Source organism: Spinacia oleracea, chromosome 2 (genome assembly GCF_020520425.1).
Source record: "Spinacia oleracea cultivar Varoflay chromosome 2, BTI_SOV_V1, whole genome shotgun sequence".
Classification (NCBI taxonomy): domain Eukaryota; kingdom Viridiplantae; phylum Streptophyta; class Magnoliopsida; order Caryophyllales; family Amaranthaceae; genus Spinacia; species Spinacia oleracea.
In genome coordinates this window covers 109759336-109780598 of record NC_079488.1, presented here as the reverse complement: position 1 = coordinate 109780598, position 21263 = coordinate 109759336, and the positions used below count along the sequence as shown (strand labels likewise).

The window sequence follows — 21263 nt, the reverse complement described above, 5'->3', positions numbered from 1 at the left end:
GTGATGACTCAGCCATCTTTGACACAATCTAATAACAATCATAAGAATAGTACTTCATTTATTTTCATAGTAGGAAGAAAATTACACTCTCAACTCAATTGCTGCAGGAGTACAACTTAACAGAAATCAAACAAGCAACAATAATACTCAAATGCATAATTTTAAACAATATTTTTAAACAAGTGATAACAAATTAATTATATGATATGTGACTCCAACCTCATATATTTAAATCCCATGTATATATAGGCTGGCTAGTAATCAAGCTTTAGGGATGAAGTTCTTGAACTTTGATTCGGTCTCATACCAGGACTCTAAGCTGATCATGTCATTAAACTCGGAGAAAGTAACAATCTTGTCCATGTCATCCCTAGTAGTTCCCTTATCCTTTAGAACCTTCATGATATCAACCAAAGCTTTGGTCGTAGCATAAAGTGTTGAGAGTGAATGCGCAATCAAGTGGAATCCCATTTCCTTGAACTCTGTTGGTGTGTGTAAGGGAGTTTTCCCACCTTCTATCATGTTAGCAATCCTCAACCCTTTTACATCCCTAACAACCTCTTTCAGCTCCTCGATGTTAGCTGGTGCCTCGACAAAGGTAGCATCAGCTCCCGCCTGTAGGTAATTAAATCATACAAGGTAGTGTTAGATTCACTGAAACTCCTTAATTAGAGTGCGTACTATTGATGAATATTCATATGTGTTACAATATTGACGGTGATAGAGTATAAAACTAATATTAGGGCTTCAACCATCAGGTTAAGCTTTTGATTGAGTTGGTAATTTGACAGACGGTCTTAGTCTATGTTAGCATTGATCAGATGGAGAAGTTAAGATACCTCTCTATAAAGGTTAGCGCGCCTAATAGCTTCTTGAAGACCATGAGGTGCTCGTGCATCAGTCCTTGCTACCAGGAAGAAATCAGCATCTCCAATGGCGTCTCTTGCCGCGGCTATTTTAAGTGCATGCTCCTCTGCAGGGACAACCGTCTTGCCTCGCATATGACCTGAGAAATAATACAACAGAAGGGGAAAAAAAATGAAAAATCATGTCATCCTTGATACTTAATACTCCCTCCGTCCCGGAATACTTGACCTGTTTTCCTTATCGGGCCGTCCCTTAATACTTGACCTGTTTCTAAAAATGGAAATATTCTAACAATATTATATTATTTTTCACTCCACCCCTATTAACTCACCTACCCCTACTCCATACAAAAAATAATTAAAAATTCAACCCCTACTCTCCCCCAACCCCACCTCTTAACCCACCTCCCACTAACTACATTAAAATAATACCCCACTATCAACTACTACCTATTAAATTAAATAAGTCAATTCAAGTCCCTTAAACTCTGTGCCGGTCAAACCGGGTCGAGTATTCCGGGACGGAGGGAGTATTACTAATGAAAAATGAAAAAAATTAGCAAAAAATGTTTATATTTACCACACTTCTTCGGCCATACTTGATCCTGTCCAAAGAAACATTGTAGTTAGTTTAACAACTCTGAATCTAATTAGGCATAATTAAGATTCTAATAGAAATACACATATACCATTAGAGTATACATAAACTTAATTGTCCTATGCTACTACATAGTACACCACAAGAATACTGTTATAACAAAAGCAAGAAAGATAATTAAGAACGCAAATAAAGAACGCATATATTTAACGTGGTTCACTAACAATGCGTTAGCTACGTCCACGTGCAGAGGAGAATTAAGTTTTATTGATGTTGATGAGCGTGCTGGGGTTTGTAGAAAGGGGACTTGACTGATTCAAGACATATTCTAGACTGATAGTCTGGTAGAGAACCATTTACCTCAAGAAAGACACCTTTAGCACCAGCTCCGATCAACTCTTTAACGAACCTTTGTACATTCAAAGGACCGCCGCCACCGGTGTCTTTGCATACCCAAAAGAAAAACCTTATGTAAGTTCTACCTTGAAATAAGTCATTTGATCATGTAATATAAAGAAAGATAAACACTAGTTTGATTGTTACCTCCATCAACAATGACACACAAGTTTGGGGCAGCAGCTGTTATTCTACGAGTAACTTGTGTAACTTCCGTGGTCCTGTACGTATCAAAAAATATGTCATCAAATTAATTATATTACTCGTACATACGTTGTACGAACCAAATACACGTCAACACGAACCTATGTATGATTTGATTAAATACTCCGTATATTAACTGCTAGAGTTTTCACATTCCGACAACATATGTTACTCGAGACTCTTTGTTTTACCTCAAGTATCCGTGTTGGATTTTCGACACTCTGATATGGCTATGTGTACTCCATTATTTCATTTTGGTCTATTTTCATTATTTAGCAGTGTTACACACTTAGACACGTACATGTGTCTGTGTCTGATGCTAGTACTCGAGTCTGAGTAACATACCAGACAACAATAGAGTAGTTTCACATGGTCATATACCTTGGATTCTTATCTTCCAAAATTACCATATGGTAATTTCTTAGTTCAGTTTGACTCAAGATAATTAGCTTGGGTCCCTAATGATTTCTAAATGGGTCATAGACAGTACATCACTAACTCTATAAAAGGTAAGGTGGTGCATACACTAATGACTTTTTTTTGATATAAAGTTTGACATAAACGTGTATACTGACTTAGGCCCATTTGGCCCATTTCTAAAAAAAGAGAAGAAAATTTTGTTTGTTTGTTTGTTAGGTGGAGTAAATTTTTAGTCTTTTACATACTTTTCAAACCAAATTACACCAAAGTATGATTAAAGAAAAAGTCTCAACGAAAACGACTAGAAGCTAATGAGAGAAATTCGAACTTGACATGACATGATACAAACACAAACTCGAGTGAACCCGATCAAGTTATATAGATTTGTCGTATTGTGCTACTATCCAACTTATTACTTACATTTTGATATATTTTTGAACAATTTCAAGTTGACACGAAATCAAATAAGAATACAACCGTGTTATATGTTCTGCTGAACTTTAATTTTAACCGTTATAATACTGCTGACTCTAGACCTTTAGTTTTAACCGTTATAACACTGCTGACTCTAAACCTTTAGTTTTAACTGTTATAACATTGCTGACTCTAGACCTTTAGTTTTAACCGTTATAAATTTATAAGGCCATAACTCTCTATTCCCTATACTAGATAAATTCTATATCACCTTATCTATTGATATAGAGAGAAGTCTCTGAATATTTAAAATTCAACATATACACTTAATTATTACTTGAATTAGGTCCATTTCTACAATGTTAGGTAAATTTACAATAGTCACATGACTCACATGACCTAACTTTGTTCATCACGGGAGTGTTTTTGGAATTACGAGGACATTTGTTCAATGTTGGTCATAAACAGTTTCAAAACCAAGGACTACAAGTCTACAACTTGAAATGGTGAATATACGAATAACGTTTTGAACATTGTCAAGTTAACTCAACCCTTTATAATTAAAAGGATACATGATTTCTACAAATAAACCCTTAATGATACAGAGAAATTGCATCATAGAGTATGATTTTATATCTATGTCAACTTTAAATTATGACGACTTTGTTCAATTTTGTATCGTCCTCAAACCCTAAATGTAAAATTGCATGCATATGAAAGGGGTATGTACTAAGACTCTGTTTGATAGGGCGTAAAACATTTTTATTGTAAAATGATTTTCCCTGGATAGCTAAGTTAACCTCTAAACATTAGAATACATAAATGTAAAATTTGCAAGCCCTAGATAGCTAACTTAACCTCTAAACATTAGAGTACTTAACAACAATTAACCATTAGGCCAAACAACCTATTTTTAATCTTTCATGACAAAACACACTCTTAATTGGCTTGCCCTATAGTTATGTCGTCCTACTTTAACAGTCATATTTAAAATCACATTAATAACAACAGATAGGAGAAAGTGGTACACATTGAAGATTTCAAAATTTAATTTACTCTTTACATGCAAAAATCTTAGTTAACTATCCTAAATTAATTAAGCATGTTCAACAAAGCATTAAAACAAGACAATACATAAGCAACATAGTAATTAATTAAGAGAAAGAAGTATACGTGAGCAAGCCAAAATCAGGCATGCCAAGGAGGGCAGCGGAAACACCAAAGCCAGACACAAAGCAAGCTTTGAAGCCAGTTTTGGCACAAATGGCGGCGGAGAAGGCGTCTTGGATACCGGGCATCAACACCGCGCCTTCCTCCGCGATAAGGCGGTGCATTGTAGTGTTCCCCTCAGCCACATTGCTAGCATCAATTGAACCCATTTGTAGGAAATATGATCACTTAGAAAAATGCAGTGGCTTGGTATAAGTTTTGCAGTGTTTTGTAGCTGAATTTATGGAATGATGATATTTTTTTGATTTTGTTGCTCTCCTATTTATACTACTAGACAACACTAACACTAACACTAACACTAACACTAACACTTGGTAGTACTTGTTCTTGTACCTAGTAAGAATTGTAACATAAAAGATAAAGAGTAGGTGGGAAATTTCGTGGCTTAGATTGTTGTATTTTTCAAACAAGTGGAAATTTCGTGATTTGTAATTTTGTTTTCTTGGGATATACACAAGTGTGTCACAAAATGGAGAAACCAAGTCATTTAAAGGGTCCAACCAACATATATACACTACAAAATATTCATTTTATAGAGACGAGAAATTCGGTCTTTATATAGTCTAAATCTGTCTCAAACTGATGCTTAGAGAAGAATTTGAGACAGAAATAGGACGTCTCAAAAACATTTGAGACGGAATTTTTGAAATTCCATATACATTTCCATCTCGATTTTAATTTAGAGACGAAATTTTAGTAATCCGTGTTTGAGACGTTTATAGTATCCGTCTCAAAATTCATCTTTAATTGATGCATAATTTTGTAGTGATAATTAGTTGGCCGGGAGCACACCTTGTGACTTAGAGGTTACATGATCGAGCCATGTCATCTACAAAAATATATGGAAGTGACTCAACTATAGACCTGCATAATTGAATTGGCTAACATGTGATAGGTGTTGGCCGATCATTAAAGTAATTCTTCTAATTACCTAGGTAAAAAAAAAAGTCATTAAAGAGTCCCGACCTCTATGCATGCATGTAGTTAATTTAAATTTTACTTAGGTGTTCTCATCTTGTTTATACAGTCAGGGGTTGGTGGGGTCATGGCCTCTCCCATCAGGTGCTAAATATTTGTTAAATTTGATCAGTATAATAATAGTACCAAAGAAAACATTGGCTCGGTTAGTTAACAGATTTGCAGAAAACCTTTATGCTACCATTAATTCTAACTGAGTCATTTTTTTTAATTATTTTTTCCTTGGCTTCTCCGTGAAAAAAATCTTAGTTCCACCACTTCATAGAGTCATATAGTTTGTGTAAAACTCTTATGGTATATGAGTTGTTTAAAAAAATTCTCGATCTTTAGCCCTATGCCTCTTATATCTGGGGGGGTCTTCCTCGTCTTTGAAATAGGGCAAATGATTTGATTTAATTTGTGAGGAGAATTTCTGATCTTATCTGATTTGATGTATGTATGATTATAATATAACTTAATGTCCTAGGATAATACTATTATCACTCATATTCGTTAACATCTTATGCTCTTTATTTATTATTACTGACCGAGAGAAGAAATATCAACAATAATAAGTCATACGTCATTTATAATGATTACCACAATCCGAAAAACACGAATTTAAAAGTTTAACACAATTTTCTCAATTAAAAAAAAAGTAATTTTAATCATATTCGAGCACAACTCCAACCCGCCGCTTCAAACATTTTATGTTCTTACATATGTACATAGTACATACTAACAAATGATGAGTGAATCGAATGTCTATAGATTTTGTCGGCATGCATATGTGATATGTGTGCTAGCTAAAGTATATGTGTTTGACACATATCTTAATGCTAAGGAAATGTGATGGATGTCAAAATAAGCGATTTAATAGAATGTTATGGTCGTTCCCATTCAAGATAATAATGTCAATTAACACTTGGTTAAGAAATGAGAAAATTATTTCTCTCAAAAAAAAATGAGAAAATTAGGGTGCAAATCAGATAAAAAGTAAATTCCAAATAAATTTGGGTTGGTCGAGTATGAATCTAAACTTTCGAGAAAAATAAAAGGGAAAAAGAAAATGAGTGTCTCGCAACATGGTGATTGGCGAGCCTCTAATTACAAATTTACAACATAAAAATCTTTCTTAAACGTCTTTTTTCTTTAATGGTGAGTCATAATATCAATTTTATTTGTGGGACTTGCTTTGAGACTCACATGTCAATTGACGACACTCTAATCTCAAAACTCACTTCTCATTTGTTAATTTCCAACAAAATCTTTCCTTTATTAAGATAAGATCTATTGAGAAGTTAAAAAAATGAAAATGGTTGTCTATACTTCCTCTGATTTTTAATACTTGCAACGTTGGTAACTTTCACGTATGCATATGCAAAACTTTAATCATTAATATCTTTAATTCTCTTTAACAAAAATTATAAAAAGTTAATATTTTGAAAATACAAATTGAAACGAATCTAACAAGATCCTACATGATTATTTTTTATTTTACATATAAATCACCAATATGTGAATAATGTTAGATACACAGACGTTACAAACATTAAAAATCGGAGAAAGTATAACTCATCCAATGAGAACCCGTGTTTAACAACATTCTCTCTCATTTCGGACCCCTACTTAAACGTTGACCCCTCCTTTGAAAAAGGTCTCATATTGAATACCCTTAAATAAACAGACTACTAGCAATGAAATAAGAGAAAATGATTACAATAAGCTCTGTTAGATGACTTATATTTCTTGTGTGGGCTTTATTGCTCGATGGGCTTTACTTAGCCCAATACTCTACGGTTTTCCAAAGATGGTTTTTAATTTTTTATGTGTTGAGTTCAACTTGTTTTTAAACTAATTAGTTAACAAATGCACATTTACTCCATAATCCTTATTTCATATGAAAGTATAATAACAAGGCTATGTTTCTTTTGACCGAAAATACTTTCCTATATTCTTCTATTTGATTTGTTCAGGGTTGCAAAATATGCAAAATTATTTTCCGTTGGAAGAAACAGAGCCTACAATTTATTAGAATATGTTAGAATATGCATTGAATCGGTCAAATCCCTTACTGCAACGCCCAACACGGGGATCTCGCATCATTCTAGAGAGTACTATATAAACTGTCTAGATCATAATCTAGTAGTATTATGTAATCTGTACTACTCAAGATCAATAAAACTTTTCACTCCTCTGCCTGATGACGTAGTTAACATTCACATTGTTAGTGAACCACGTTAAATCTCCTATATCTTTATTTACATTTATTTAAAATCTTTCTTGCTTTCATTATAATACTTTGATAAATACCCAATTTAGATTGATGCCTGGTGATCTACTGGTTGGGTTAAGAACAAATCTGTTGGTGATCATGATCAGCCTACACAGCCAACAACCACACCAGTGCAAGTGCAGCATCACAAGGCAGGTCTAGCATACACAGGAATGCAGCTCTTGTAACTGATTCTGTTACTTGTCAGCTAGTTTGTCTGTTTGTGACAACTAGGATATTTATGATTGGCTAGTTGTTTTATTTCCTGTAATATGATTGGTTGGTACAGCTGTGTACTAGCTTACTATATATATTAGGAGTAAGCCTCAATCAATGATCATCACAGAATATTTCCTAAAAGCTGTAATAAGAAAACTTCTCTTTAATACAAGCTTCTGTGCAGCTCCGTTTATGGTTGCTTAAGTTTACTTCCCTTCTTCTTAGCTTCTGCATTTATTGAAGATTTCAACATGGTATCAGAGCAGTAAACACAGATCCTGAATCAGTAGTTCTTTCTAAACACAGTGATACAATTCAATCAGAATTCTAAGCATATCAAATTTGAGGGTATGTTCTTCAACTGCTGGTATTTTTCTGATTTTCTGTGAATCAGTGGTGCATTATGATCTTCTGATTAGTAGATAGATTCTCTGTATGTGATTCTGTTGATATTCTTCTGTTTCTTGAATTTCTTCGTGGAATTTTTTTTTTTTTCTAGTTTGATTGCAAAATTCTGTTGATAATCTGCTGCTTTTTTTTTTTTTCTTCAATCAAATCCTAAAATCATCTCATCTCATCTAAATCTTCTTTTTCCTCAAATCAAATCCTTCATCAAACACTTTCAGTTTTATTTCTTTTATTCTAAGAAAATCTCAATCTCAAAAAAATCAGTCATGACAACTCTACAACCTAATCAAGATCCAGCTAGTCCATTTTATTTGCATCCAACAGATAACACTGCAAGTCAGTTAGTCTCAGTGAAATTTAAAGGAGAAGGCTATGGTGATTGGAGGAGAAGTATGATGATCTCTATGTCATCAAAGAACAAGCTAGGTTTTGTGAATGGAACACTAGCTAAACCTGATGTAACAGCTGACACTTATCAGGCTTGGATGAGATGCAATGACATGATGATTTCATGGATACTGTTTAATCTGGACACAAACATTGCCAAAAGTGTGTTATACTTTAACACAGCTAGAGAGATTTGGCTAGACCTGGAAGAAAGATTTGGATACGTTTCTGGTCCACAGTTGTTTTCTCTTGAACAACAAGCTGCAGAAATCACACAAGGAGGACAGAACATTGCTGAATTTTTCACAGAGATTAAGTCTATTTGGGACAAGATAAGTGCTGCTAATCCTCTGCCATCATGTACTTGCAACCAATGTACATGTAACTTGACTCAAAAGATCTTCAAGATGCAGCAAGACCAAAGGCTGATGCAATTCTTAATGAAATTAGGGGAACATTTAAGCACTGCAAGGGGAAATTTGTTGATGATGCAACCTTTGCCCACCATCACTCATGCTTATAGGATGTTGGCTCAAGAAGAAAGACAAAGAGAGATCAGTGCTCCCATGCAACATACAGAGAATCATGCTTTCATAGCAGATAGAAGGAGGTATAATGACTTACAAGGAAGAAACAATCCTTACAAAACTGGATACAAGAACACTTATCAGTATGGTGGAAACAGAACTGGATACAAGAAACCATTTACATATTATTGTGATCATTGCAAGGTCAATGGACATAGTACAGAAAGGTGTTTTAAGTTGCATGGATATCCTCCAGGTTTCACTGGTTTTAAGAGTGACAAAAGAACAGCAGCAACAGCTTACTTTGATGAACCATATGGGGATGATATGACAGAGTATCAACCACAGTTCCAAGAAACTGACAGGGAACAACAACCAGGATTTCTTACAGCTGATCAGTGCACTCAGTTGTTAAGTTTGTTAACCAAACAACAGAATGAGAAGAGTTCCACAGATACACAGAATGATGAAGGAGAGGCTTCTGGCCATGCATTTATGGCAGGTAATACTTTTTGCTTTCTCACTTGTGCTCATTCTAGCTGGTTGTTAGACAGTGGTGCATCAGATCACATGTGTGCAAATATCAACATGTTTAAAAGCTATGAACCTGTCACTGGAACTGATGAATACATAACTATACCTGATGGAAGGAAAGTGGCCATTCTACACAGAGGGACAGTCATTTTAAATGAAAATATACAGCTAAAGGGTGTCCTACATGTGCCAGATTTTCAATATAATTTATTATCTGTGAATAAGTTGTGCTTGGATCATCAGTGTACAATCTCATTTACTGCTGACAAATGCTATCTTCAGGGCCATTTAATGAAAAGGCCACAGGTTCTTGGTAGTGTGAGATCAGGTCTGTACAGTGTGGACACAAGCAAAGAAGATCCAGTTGTAACAAGTTCAACACAATGTCTTTCAGCCACTGCAGAGTCAACAGATGTGAAGATATGGCACCTTAGACTTGGTCATATGCCATTTCTTAAGATGAAACTTGTAGTGGATAATCTAGCTACTACCTGTAATAATGACAGTATATGTCAGATATGTCCAGCTGCAAAGCAACCTAGAAATTCTTTTCCTGTAAGCAGTATTAAGACTAAGAGAAGGTTTCAGATGATACATCTGGACACTTGGGGTCCATATAAGAATAAAACTCACAATGGTTGTACTATGTTCCTCACTATAGTGGATGATGTTACTAGAACTACATGGACACACCTTCTGAAATCAAAGAATGATGCTGTAACTGTGATTGATTCGTTTCTAAAAATGGTTGAAACACAGTTTGATAGCAAGGTACTTTGTGTCAGATCTGATAATGCTTTAGAATTGTGTGAAGGAGAGATGAAAAATTTATTGCTCAGTAAGGGAATTCTTCATCAGACTAGCTGTAGTGGCACTCCACAGCAGAATGGAGTTGTGGAAAGAAAACACAGGCATTTGCTAGAAACAGCTAGGGCATTGCACTTTCAGTCAAAGCTACCAATACAGTACTGGGGAGAATGCATACTATGTGCCACTTATTTGATTAACAGAATGCCTTTGAAGAGTATTGACAATATGACACCCTATGAAAAATTGCATGGACACAAACCTCCTTATGCACACTTGAGAGCATTTGGATGTCTCTGCTATGCATCTACTTCTAAAGTCAACAGAACCAAATTTGATAAAAGAGCAACTGCATGTGTGTTCATTGGATATTCACCTTCACAGAAGGGATACAAGATTCTTGATCCACAGTCCAAGAAAATAAGCATTTCCAGGGATGTTACTTTTTCTGAAACACATTTTCCCTTTCACCATCTTCCAGATTCTCATTCTGGAACCAACTCTTTACCTCCATATATTTTTCTTCCCAAACACACACCACTTCTTCCTGATCCAGACCTAAATTCACCTTTTCTTCCCCACTTACCACATTCATCTTCTTCTTCCTCTACTCACCATAGTGATTCACCATCTTCTGCTACTCCCTCTACTTCTACTACTTCTTCTGCTCCTCATCAAAATTCACCATCTTCCACTCCTCTTCACTCATCTACTTCTTCTTCTTCTTTCCATTCTCCAAACTTCACACAGGATCTTACAGATCCTCCTCCTAGAAAGTCTACAAGGGTTCACAAACCTCCCACTTATCTTGCTGATTATCAATGTCATACAGCTACACACTGGTGTAACCTGGTGACTTACACTAGCTTGCCCAAGAGCTATCATGCCATGGTAGCAAAGATTGACAGTTTGATAGAGCCTAAGAATTACAAAGAAGCAGTAAAAAGTCCTGAATGGATAAAAGCTATGGAAAAAGAGATAGAAGCTTTACTTGAGAATCAAACTTGGGAGGTGGTCACTTTGCCACATGGAAAGAAACCCATTGGATGCAAATGGGTGTTTAAAGTGAAACTAAAGGCTGATGGTACTCTTGAAAGATGCAAAGAAAGATTGGTAGCACAGGGGTACACTCAGCAATATGGGATTGATTTTGAGGAAACTTTCTCCCCTGTAGTGAAGATGGCAACAGTGAGATGCATAGTGGCTTTAGCAGCAAGCAAGAAATGGACCATTTACCAATTAGATGTTAATAATGCTTTTCTTCATGGGGATCTCCATGAAGAAGTATATATGAAGATGCCAGAGGGGATTCCTAATCCTAACAACAAGGTTTGCAGGCTTACAAAGTCACTATATGGACTGAAACAGGCATCAAGGCAATGGTTTGCCAAGCTACACACTGAACTGCAGACACAAGGTTTCCTACAATCTAAGAATGATTATTCTCTTTTTATCAAAAGGGATGAACATCACATTACTCTTGCTGCAGTTTATGTGGATGACATTTTGTTAACTGGGAATCATCTTCCTACCATTGAAACATTAAAGAAGCATCTGAATGATGTTTTCAGTATCAAGGATTTAGGAATGATGAACTATTTCTTGGGTATTGAGGTTGGATATTTGGAGAATGGTGTGATCTTAACTCAGAAGAAGTTCACTAAATCTTTGCTTGCAGACAGTGGTTTTGACCTTCACAAAACTGCACCTACACCTCTACCTATCAATACAAAGCTTCTAGCTGATACAGGAGATTTGTTTGATAAACCTGAGCTTTACAGAACTCTGGTGGGAAAGTTAAACTTTCTAACACACACCAGACCAGACCTGTGTTTTGCAGTACAACTTTTGAGCCAATTCATGCATCAACCTAGACTTCCACATGTTGCTGCTCTCCAACATGTTCTTAGGTATGTGGCAGGTTCAGAAGGTCAAGGCATTCTTCTTCATGCCTCAGATACATTAACTTTACAAGCTTTCTCTGATAGTGATTGGGCAGCATGTCCTAATTCCAGGAAATCTATCACTGGTTATATCCTATTGTTTGGTAACTCACAAATTTCTTGGAAATCTAAGAAGCAAAGTACTATTTCCAGAAGCTCTTCAGAAGCTGAGTATAGAGCTATGGCAGCTGCTTCTGCTGAAGTCACTTGGTTGGTCAGATTGTTGGAAGAAATTGGGGTTACACACTTGAAGCCTGTCACCCTTCACTGTGATAACCAATCTGCCATTTACATAGCAAAGAATCCAGTGTTTCATGAGCGCACAAAACACATTGAAATTGACTGTCACTTTACAAGAGATAAAGTGTTGGAAGGCCTTATTCAACTCACCTATTTGCCTACTCAGTCACAACTTGCAGACATCTTTACTAAGGCTTTGCCTTCACCTCATTTTTATGAGCTTCTTTCCAAGCTTGGTGTTTCTCATGCCACCCCAAGCTTGAGGGGGGGTGTTGGTGATCATGATCAGCCTACACAGCCAACAACCACACCAGTGCAAGTGCAGCATAACAAGGCAGGTCTAGCATACACAGGAATGCAGCTCTTGTAACTGATTCTGTTACTTGTCAGCTAGTTTGTCTGTTTGTGACAACTAGGATATTTATGATTGGCTAGTTGTTTTATTTCCTGTAATATGATTGGTTGGTACAGCTGTGTACTAGCTTACTATATATATTAGGAGTAAGCCTCAATCAATGATCATCACAGAATATTTCCTAAAAGCTGTAATAAGAAAACTTCTCTTTAATACAAGCTTCTGTGCAGCTCCGTTTATGGCTGCTTAAGTTTACTTCCCTTCTTCTTAGCTTCTGCATTTATTGAAGATTTCAACAAAATCTGGATCTTAATTTTTCCATAGTCCAAGATTTGTTGGGCCTTTTTTAAATCAAAATTCTATACGATTTTAGGATGGTATCCAACACTAAAGATCAAATCTCGTCCCTTCCATAGTTCTACATTAATCCGTATTTACGTGTTTGAACATTGGTTTACCATTAGTATCGATACTAAAGATCATATCTCGTCCCTTTCGTAGTAGAAATTATGCCTAATACTTACTCCGTACATTCAACAAAAATATGTAAAGCAATAATTATTCGCTTGATATAGAAAAAATAGCTCTTAAGATTATATTTGAATAACTAAACCGAAGAGATTACAATGCATCTAACCAATGCTCTCATACAAGAAATCAAACTCACAACATTTACTCAAGTATTCATTATTTCAAACGAATTCTTAATAATAATAATCATAATAATTAATAAACTAATTTCATAATCTGACAAAATTCAATCGCATAACCGTGCACGTTTTTAGATTGCAATTCTTAGGATTCCAAAGATTTTGGGGTGAAGTTCTTGAATTTTGATTCAAGCTCATACCAAGATTCCAAGCTGATCATGTCATTAAACTCGGAGAAACTAACCATTTTGTCCAAATCGTCCCTGGTAGTACCCTTATCCTTAAGAACCTTCATGATGTCAACCAAAGCTTTGGTTGTAGCATATAGTGTTGAGAGTGAATGAGCAATCAAGTGGAATCCCATTTCCTTAAACTCTCCTGGTGTGTGTAGTGGGGTCTTTCCACCTTCGATCATGTTAGCAATCCTCAAACCTTTCACACCTTTCACAACCTCGTCTAACTCCTCCCTGTTAGCCGGTGCCTCAACAAAAGTGGCATCAGCTCCCGCCTGCAAGTAAAATAAGACATTAGTCACACTGTGTTATTTTAAGAAGTCCGTCTACGCAGAATGTCATGTTTCCTAAAATAGTAACTTTTGTGATTGTATTATTTTCTAATAAGTCGTTATTTGTTATATCCTTAATTATAAAGATTAAGACAAGAGCTTTATCCAATTTAAAGTTAGGATGAACTTTTTTGTGATCACATGGGTGTTTTTTGGTATCTAGTACGTGATTTGTCATTTTCAGGATTATACCTCTCTATAAATGTTAGCCCGTCTAATAGCTTCTTGAAGACCGTGAGGTGCCCTTGCATCAGTCCTTGCGACCAAGAAGAAATCAGAATCACCAATGGCTTCTCTTGCTGCTGCAATTTTAAGTGCATGTTCTTCTACAGGTACAACTGCCTTACCACGCATATGACCTAATAAATAAGATAAGATAAACATGAAAGTAAATTATTAACTATCCATATGGTATACCATACTACCTCCGTTTCATAAAGTTCTTTACGCTTTGAAAAATGTGCCAAAAATTCAAAACTTTGACTATAAAATCTCACTATTGTATCTATAAAAAATTATCATGAGATATCTTGTTAGATTGGTCTCAAAATGTATTTTATAAATATCAAATTTTTATAATTTTTTATCATACAGAATTAGATATATTAACAGTCAAATATTGCACCGGAATCCGTGCAAATAGTAACTGTAAAGATCTTTTTGAAACGGAGGTAGTATATAGTTGCAAAATATTGATAATGTCCAAAATACTTACCACACTTCTTTGGCCACACTTGATCCTGTCAAAATTCAAATAATACATGTGAGAATTCTGAGCAGTGAATTGAATGTCATAATAAGTTCCATGTTCTTCCCCTATTCATAAATGTCACATTCTAGTTCTTGTAGAGTTGTAGTACAATAATAGTGACATGTTAAATTCTTTTTACCTCTAGAAAAACACCCTTGGCACCAGCTGCAATCAAATCTTTGATGAATCTTTGGACATTCAAAGGGCCACCACCTCCGGTGTCTGTCGCCGACAAAAAAATTACTCGTTTTCATGAGTAAAGTGGATTTGAATCGTTGAAATAACAAGATCCCACGTGATAATTAACATTTTAATGTACTCCATATATAATAGTGAGAATTTACAGTCAAAATTTTCATATTTTTTATATATATTATAAAGCGTAAAAAAACTTCCAGGAACATATATGGTATTAATTTAATTGAGCTTTTTTTTTGTACCTCCATCGACAACGACACACAAGTTTGGAGAAGCAGCTGTAATTCTTCGGACAACCCCTACTACTTCAGCAGTCCTGTATCACAAAACCATTATGTTAGTTTAAAATATACAATAAGTAATACTGTTTTTTTAACAAGACCACAAACTAAATTGTCACTCCCTTATCTAGACTATTTTAAGACCACAAACCAAAATTTCACTCCCTTATCTAGACAACCACCCTTATGAAATACTTCTTCCGTTCTTTTTAGAATGACACAATTATTTAGGCACGTTTGTCAATACACGATTTTAAATATTAATATCTTTCATTACGGATAAGAAAAAATTATAAAAATTTAATATTTAAAAAGTATTTATTGAGACGAATCTAATAAGATCTCACACGACTACTTAGGAACTTATCGCCTAAGAAGTCCAAGATATACGTACTTGTTGGGAACAATAACATTGACATTTTTTGAGTTGGACCAACCTCTAATTTTCATGTCCTTTAATTTTACAAACTTTATAAGAAAAAAACATTGAAGTACACCTCTGTTATCTACTCCTCTAGGGGGAAAAAATTTAAAAAATCCAAGTATACATTTGAGAATTTTGAAATTGGTTTTTTTCATGAATTGAAAATTAAGTTCAACAATAAAAGATAAAAAGATCGATGATAATTTTGAAAATTAATTTCCCAAGCATTTCAATAATCTATAGTTTCATTTATCTTTAAAGAAAAAAAAAATCATTTTAAATCATTCATATTGTGAATGAAGCTTAGAAAAATGATTCCTTTTGTTTGGAAATTCATTAAATGTAGCTTCTTAAAAAAACTGATACGAGTACTTCTTAATCACGAAAAGTTATACGGGTACTTGTGTATTGTATTTTTTAAAGGTATATACTTCGTATTTTGGTATATATTAGTTAATGCCGCCCAATTTTTAACACGTCACTTTTTCAAAACGTTTTTTAATTCTCTGTCACTAACGATAAAAAAAAAAAAGTACAATTTCCACAGCCAAAAATTAGCTTTGTAGTTATAGTTCATGTCCAACCATGAACATTTTTATTAAGACATTTACCAAGTCTAAATCACACCAAAGATTAATGTGAATAATTCAACTAAATATGTTACGTAGTAATTTTGTTTTTTAATATAAAGTCTTTCCTAATATAAGCATTTAGATATTTGCCGTATTAAGTGGATCGTACATCTATACATGTACGCACTACTAAGGTGGCAATTATTGGCCAATGGTGAACTACGTAGAATTCCCGTCAAATTAATTTTCTTTTTTTTATTACGGATGAAACTTACAAATCCTCAATTGAATCGTACGTGCATGGTAAGTTAATACTCCCTCCGTTCCGGAATACTCGACCCGGTTTGACCGTCACAGAGTTTAAGGAACTTGAATTGACTTATTTAATTTAATAGGTAGTAGTTGATAGTGGGGTATTATTTTAATGTAGTTAGTGGGAAATGTGTAAAGGGGTGGGGTTGGGGGAGAGTAGGGGTTGAATTTTTAATTATTTTTTGTATGGAGTAGGGGGTAGGTGGGTTAATAGGGGTGGAGTGAGAAATAATATAATATTGTTAGAATATTTCCATTTTTAGAAACAGGTCAAGTATTAAGGGACGGCCCGATAAGGAAAACAGGTCAAGTATTCCGGGACGGAGGGAGTAAACATATTTGAAATTTGGATTGAAAACATTAAACATTAGATGGCATTAACAGCCTAATAGTCGATGTGTGATTTTAGCATTTTTTTTTGTCACAATTTCCAACAATGACGTGTTCATGCATGCGAAAATTAAGAAGGGATAAGAGAATTATACGTGAGCAAGCCAAAGTCGGGCAAGCCAAGGAGGGCAGCGGAGACACCAAAACCGGAGACAAAACAAGCTTTGAAGCCAGTTTTGTAACAAATAGCGGCGGAGAAGGGGTCTTGGATACCCGGCATCAACACTGATCCTTCCTCCGCGATCAAGCGGTGCACGGTTGTCCTCCCCACGGCAACGCCATTGGTCTCAGCAAGAGAACCCATTTTCTAGGTTTATAATACGTGGCCGGGGTCGGAGAAGGAAGGAAGGAAGGAGTTAGGACTTTTTATTGTGTAGTGAATAGTGATTGAGTTGAATGATGGTATGCTTAAAATTGCTGTTCTATTTATAGTAATAGCTAGAGAGTAGTGAGACTTGGTATTAAATTATTAATTAATGGGTTGTTGTAGTTGTACAAATAAAATGTAGGTGGAAATTTCGTATAATTGTTGTATTTTAAGACAAGGAAAAATTAAGAAATTTAAGGGAACTTCTTTTTATGTAATTTTTAAAATTATTTGGGGGAAATTTCGTGGTTTGGGATTATTTTATTGTCAATTTGTGAAATAAAAATGGGTCCCTCCACGTGGAAATTGGGTGGGTTTTACAAGTTGGTCACAACTACCCCTTAAATCTTAAATTTGTTAATGGGAACATGTAACGCCAATCATTTACATCTGAGTCACATGTTCTAGTGTAAACTCACATGTTGTCTTAAAGGGTGAATTCATATTCAAAGATTTAAAAAAAAACAAAAAAAAAAAAAGAAGTTAAAAAATGTTAATGTAAATCTTCGAAGATAGGATGCTCCCTTATGTAATTTTGTATTGGCATTGTCTTCACAAACATTTAGTGTGGATGTTTGTGGTCGGAGCAGAAATGACCTGTTAAATTATTAATTTTATTAAAAGTACAGACATTTTTATTAGTATATAGGATTATTTCTTGGATCTAACATTCTAACCCAATCATTGACTCATTGTACTATGGAGCCAGAGTCCCGCTTGATGAGCATTTAGTTTCGAGTAGAGTGGGCGGTTGGTCGGGTTTGACCCAGCCCATCCTGACACAGTCCATGGTAGGTCACATGGATCGGACACACATATGACCCAGGCCATGACACAACCCAATTCAACCCGGATATATTTATGATGTGTTGTGGGTTGGATTTTTTCAACACAGCCCATTTCGACCCACCGCATCGGACCCGACACAACCCGCCACGACACACCCGACCCACCCAACCCAACACACGAACCCAACCCACCTAACACACGAACCCAACCCGCGAAACTCATCTTAATTTAAACAATTTGGTATGTTTAAAATGCTAATAAATTCTAATTTTATCATGTAAGTATACATTAACCACATTTATGTGAGTAAGTGAATAACATAAAAATTAATTAATTAATTTAAGTACATACAAATTTTATAACTTTACCTGACCCACTAGAATCACATCTGTCGTAACCCACCAAACCCCTCAGACCCACTCGACCAGCACAACCACCTCGACCCACGACCCATCATGTACTGTGTTCATTCTTTCCGACACTGCCCACGACTCGACCCACCATAATTTAACTGAGGCGGGGCGTGTGTCAATTATCCCCGACCCACCATACCCACCAAACCCACCAACTACTCACCCAATCCACCACGTTGGCCATCTCTATTTTCGAGTAACTGAGTTGGGGCATACTGGCCGGATGTTTTGGTACATTCCTATGTAAATACGAAGAACATAAAATTTGTACTCTTATAGCTAGTGCGTATACTAAATCGTTTCTCCTAATTATGAATGAGAATACAACTTGTTGTGCCATATAAAAAAAATTAACGAAAAGCATTAGTAAAACACACATATTTACATACTTCATCCCAAATTACTAATATTAGTTACTTCCTCTATCTCAAATTACGGAAGGACATATTGATCTAAGACATATATTCCAATAAATCTTCACCTTAGACTTGAATCCAATGTACGGATCAAGTACCAACATATTAATGCCATATACGTAGTACATGCATGTGTAACTCTTTTGCCTCATATTTTATCTTCGATGGACAATTAACAACTTCTAACATTTCGCAAGTTATTAAACAAACTAGCTTTTGAGCCCGTTCATAGAACGGGCGGTTGTATATGGTTGTTCAGATGTCTTTTGAAGTTTTAATTAGTGAGTACTTGTGATTTTTGGTAATATATGAATCGAATAGAGGTGTAATTTGAAGGTTGGAAAAATATAAAGATTATATGTTGAATAAATATTGGATGTTTCTGTTTCTTTCTATTTTTTATTTATTTTTTATTCTTATTTTTTTTATTTTTTTTATTTTTAAAATTCTTTTTTATTTTTTTTATTTTTACATGCTATTTTGAAATGTACTTATTTTACTTATTCATTTATTTTAAACTTTACTTATTTTTTATTATCTGTTACAATATTTCTTCTATAGTATATATACATTTTTCTCTTATCTTACTTTAATTAAATCCACCTTCTCTTATTGCTTTTTTCTTTGTACCTCCTGCTCTTTTCTGGTTTGATTGGTGACAATGACAATCTCCTACGACGATTCATGTTAGCCGACCCCAAATCATTTTGGGACTAAGGCTTTGTTGTTGTTGTTGTTGTTGTTGTTGTTGTTGTTGTTAAAGGGGTGGAGTGGAAGAGACTAATGAGTATGTTAGACTATTAATAACTTGATGTTGAATAAGGAAAATGGAGTTGAAGAGGCTTTAAAAGTTGTAAATCATAGAAACAATAAAGAGAAATTGAAAAAAAAAATGATGGATGAAACGAGAGATGACACATGGCTTCTAATGATGAGATGCCACATGACTTCTAATAATTTATGGTGTTCCTTTTTAAATACTAGGTATAGATGAATCTTTGTACTTGGAATAGCTATTGGTTTTGATGTAAATATACAATCTCCATTTCTAGAGGAAATAGAATGTGTTTCATGCTTCTTTTAAATCTTTCCCCTTCCTCAAAAATCTAAAAGAAAATGTAATTTAATCAAGGTGCTACTGTCCACCAGCCTTTTGATTGAAGTCAAGACCATATTTTCTTGCTTTTAAATAGTCGTTTAGTTTATGTTCGTAATAAAACTCCATTCTCTCTCTATTGAAAATCCTTATTATTGGATTATATGTATCCATATACAGGGTTTTATATCTCTTCAAGAAAGTTTGACTATGTTTGTTAATTTCATAAGAAAAAATAATTTGGTGATGAAGATTTGTGTGGTATAGCGGCAGATGTCAGTTTACCTACGTTCTACCATCAATTACACAAACTTAGTTCAATATAAAAAATGTAATTAGCAAATCGAAGATCAGCATGCTCGTGAAAAGTTGCACCAACAACGATAAAAAAGTGTATGTTCATCGATATCAATGTTATTCACAACGATCGTGATTTTGCCACAATGAAATCTTTATATTATCCAAAACCGATATTTACTAGTTTGATTTCTATTATAAATGTCATATGATGAGTATTAGTCTAGGAGCTATAAGCGCGGAGCCTCCAAATGGGAGAAGGTTGAACAAAGTCTAATGAAATGAAACCTTTTGGACCGTGCCAATTAAGGCCCTGTTCTGTTCACCTTATTTTCACTTATTTCAGGAAAAATAAGTTCAGATAATTTCAGTTAAGTTCAGATAAGTTCAGATAAGATAAGTTCAGGAAAAATAAGGGTTGGCCAAGTACAATTTATAACTAAAATAAGTTTTGATAAGTTCTAATAAGTTCAGATAAGTTCAGTTAAGTTCAGATAAATTCAGATAAGATAAGTTCATGAAAAATAAGTGGAAATCAGGTGAATAGAACGCAGCCTAACTCGGTCACCTTTTATATTAATGAATTAATTTCACTTTTAGGCTTCTTTTGGTTTGCTGTAAAACCTTTTTATGACAAAATAATTTTCCTCTTTTTGTTTAATTTTACGTTGTTTATTGGTATGGCAATGGATAAAAAAAATCCATAATTCCCTCAAAAGTGAGAACATTTTCCATTTAAAAGGAAGGGAAATCACTTTTTTACCTTTTCTCCTCACCTCTTTCCCATCAATCTTCAGTTCTTCACCTTTCTTCTCACATTTTTCGTTTTCTGTTAATTTCCTAGTAAGAAACCAAACCAAGAAAAACTAGTTTGAAATTGTGTTTTTTACTAAAAATATTTTATTCCAAACCAAACAGAGCCTTAATTTTTTTTTTTTAAAATCAAAACCATAAAGAAATGG

General features: G+C 34.7%; 3 protein-coding genes across 3 annotated transcripts; 1 reads left to right on the top strand and 2 right to left on the bottom strand.

Moving 5' to 3' along the window:
* Window positions 1–32: 32 nt before the first annotated feature.
* On the bottom strand, window positions 33–4567 carry LOC110782039 (petal death protein). Its single transcript, XM_021986101.2, has 6 exons — window positions 4072–4567; window positions 2008–2081; window positions 1825–1907; window positions 1447–1471; window positions 840–1006; window positions 33–615 (listed from the first exon to the last, which is right to left on the bottom strand). The coding sequence occupies exons 1-6, from the start codon at window positions 4275–4277 to the stop codon at window positions 262–264; spliced, it is 909 nt and encodes a 302-aa protein (XP_021841793.1). The 5' UTR covers window positions 4278–4567; the 3' UTR covers window positions 33–261.
* Window positions 4568–7515: 2948 nt separating this feature from the next.
* LOC130468098 (uncharacterized) lies at window positions 7516–9840 on the top strand. The gene is made up of 2 exons (XM_056837793.1): window positions 7516–9403; window positions 9718–9840. Exons 1-2 carry the CDS (start codon window positions 8254–8256, stop codon window positions 9750–9752), a joined length of 1185 nt encoding a protein of 394 aa, XP_056693771.1. The 5' UTR covers window positions 7516–8253; the 3' UTR covers window positions 9753–9840.
* Window positions 9841–13352: 3512 nt separating this feature from the next.
* LOC110782040 (petal death protein) lies at window positions 13353–17333 on the bottom strand. Its single transcript, XM_021986102.2, has 6 exons — window positions 17019–17333; window positions 15187–15260; window positions 14886–14968; window positions 14711–14735; window positions 14188–14354; window positions 13353–13938 (listed from the first exon to the last, which is right to left on the bottom strand). Exons 1-6 carry the CDS (start codon window positions 17225–17227, stop codon window positions 13576–13578), a joined length of 921 nt encoding a protein of 306 aa, XP_021841794.1. The 5' UTR covers window positions 17228–17333; the 3' UTR covers window positions 13353–13575.
* Window positions 17334–21263: the final 3930 nt, after the last annotated feature.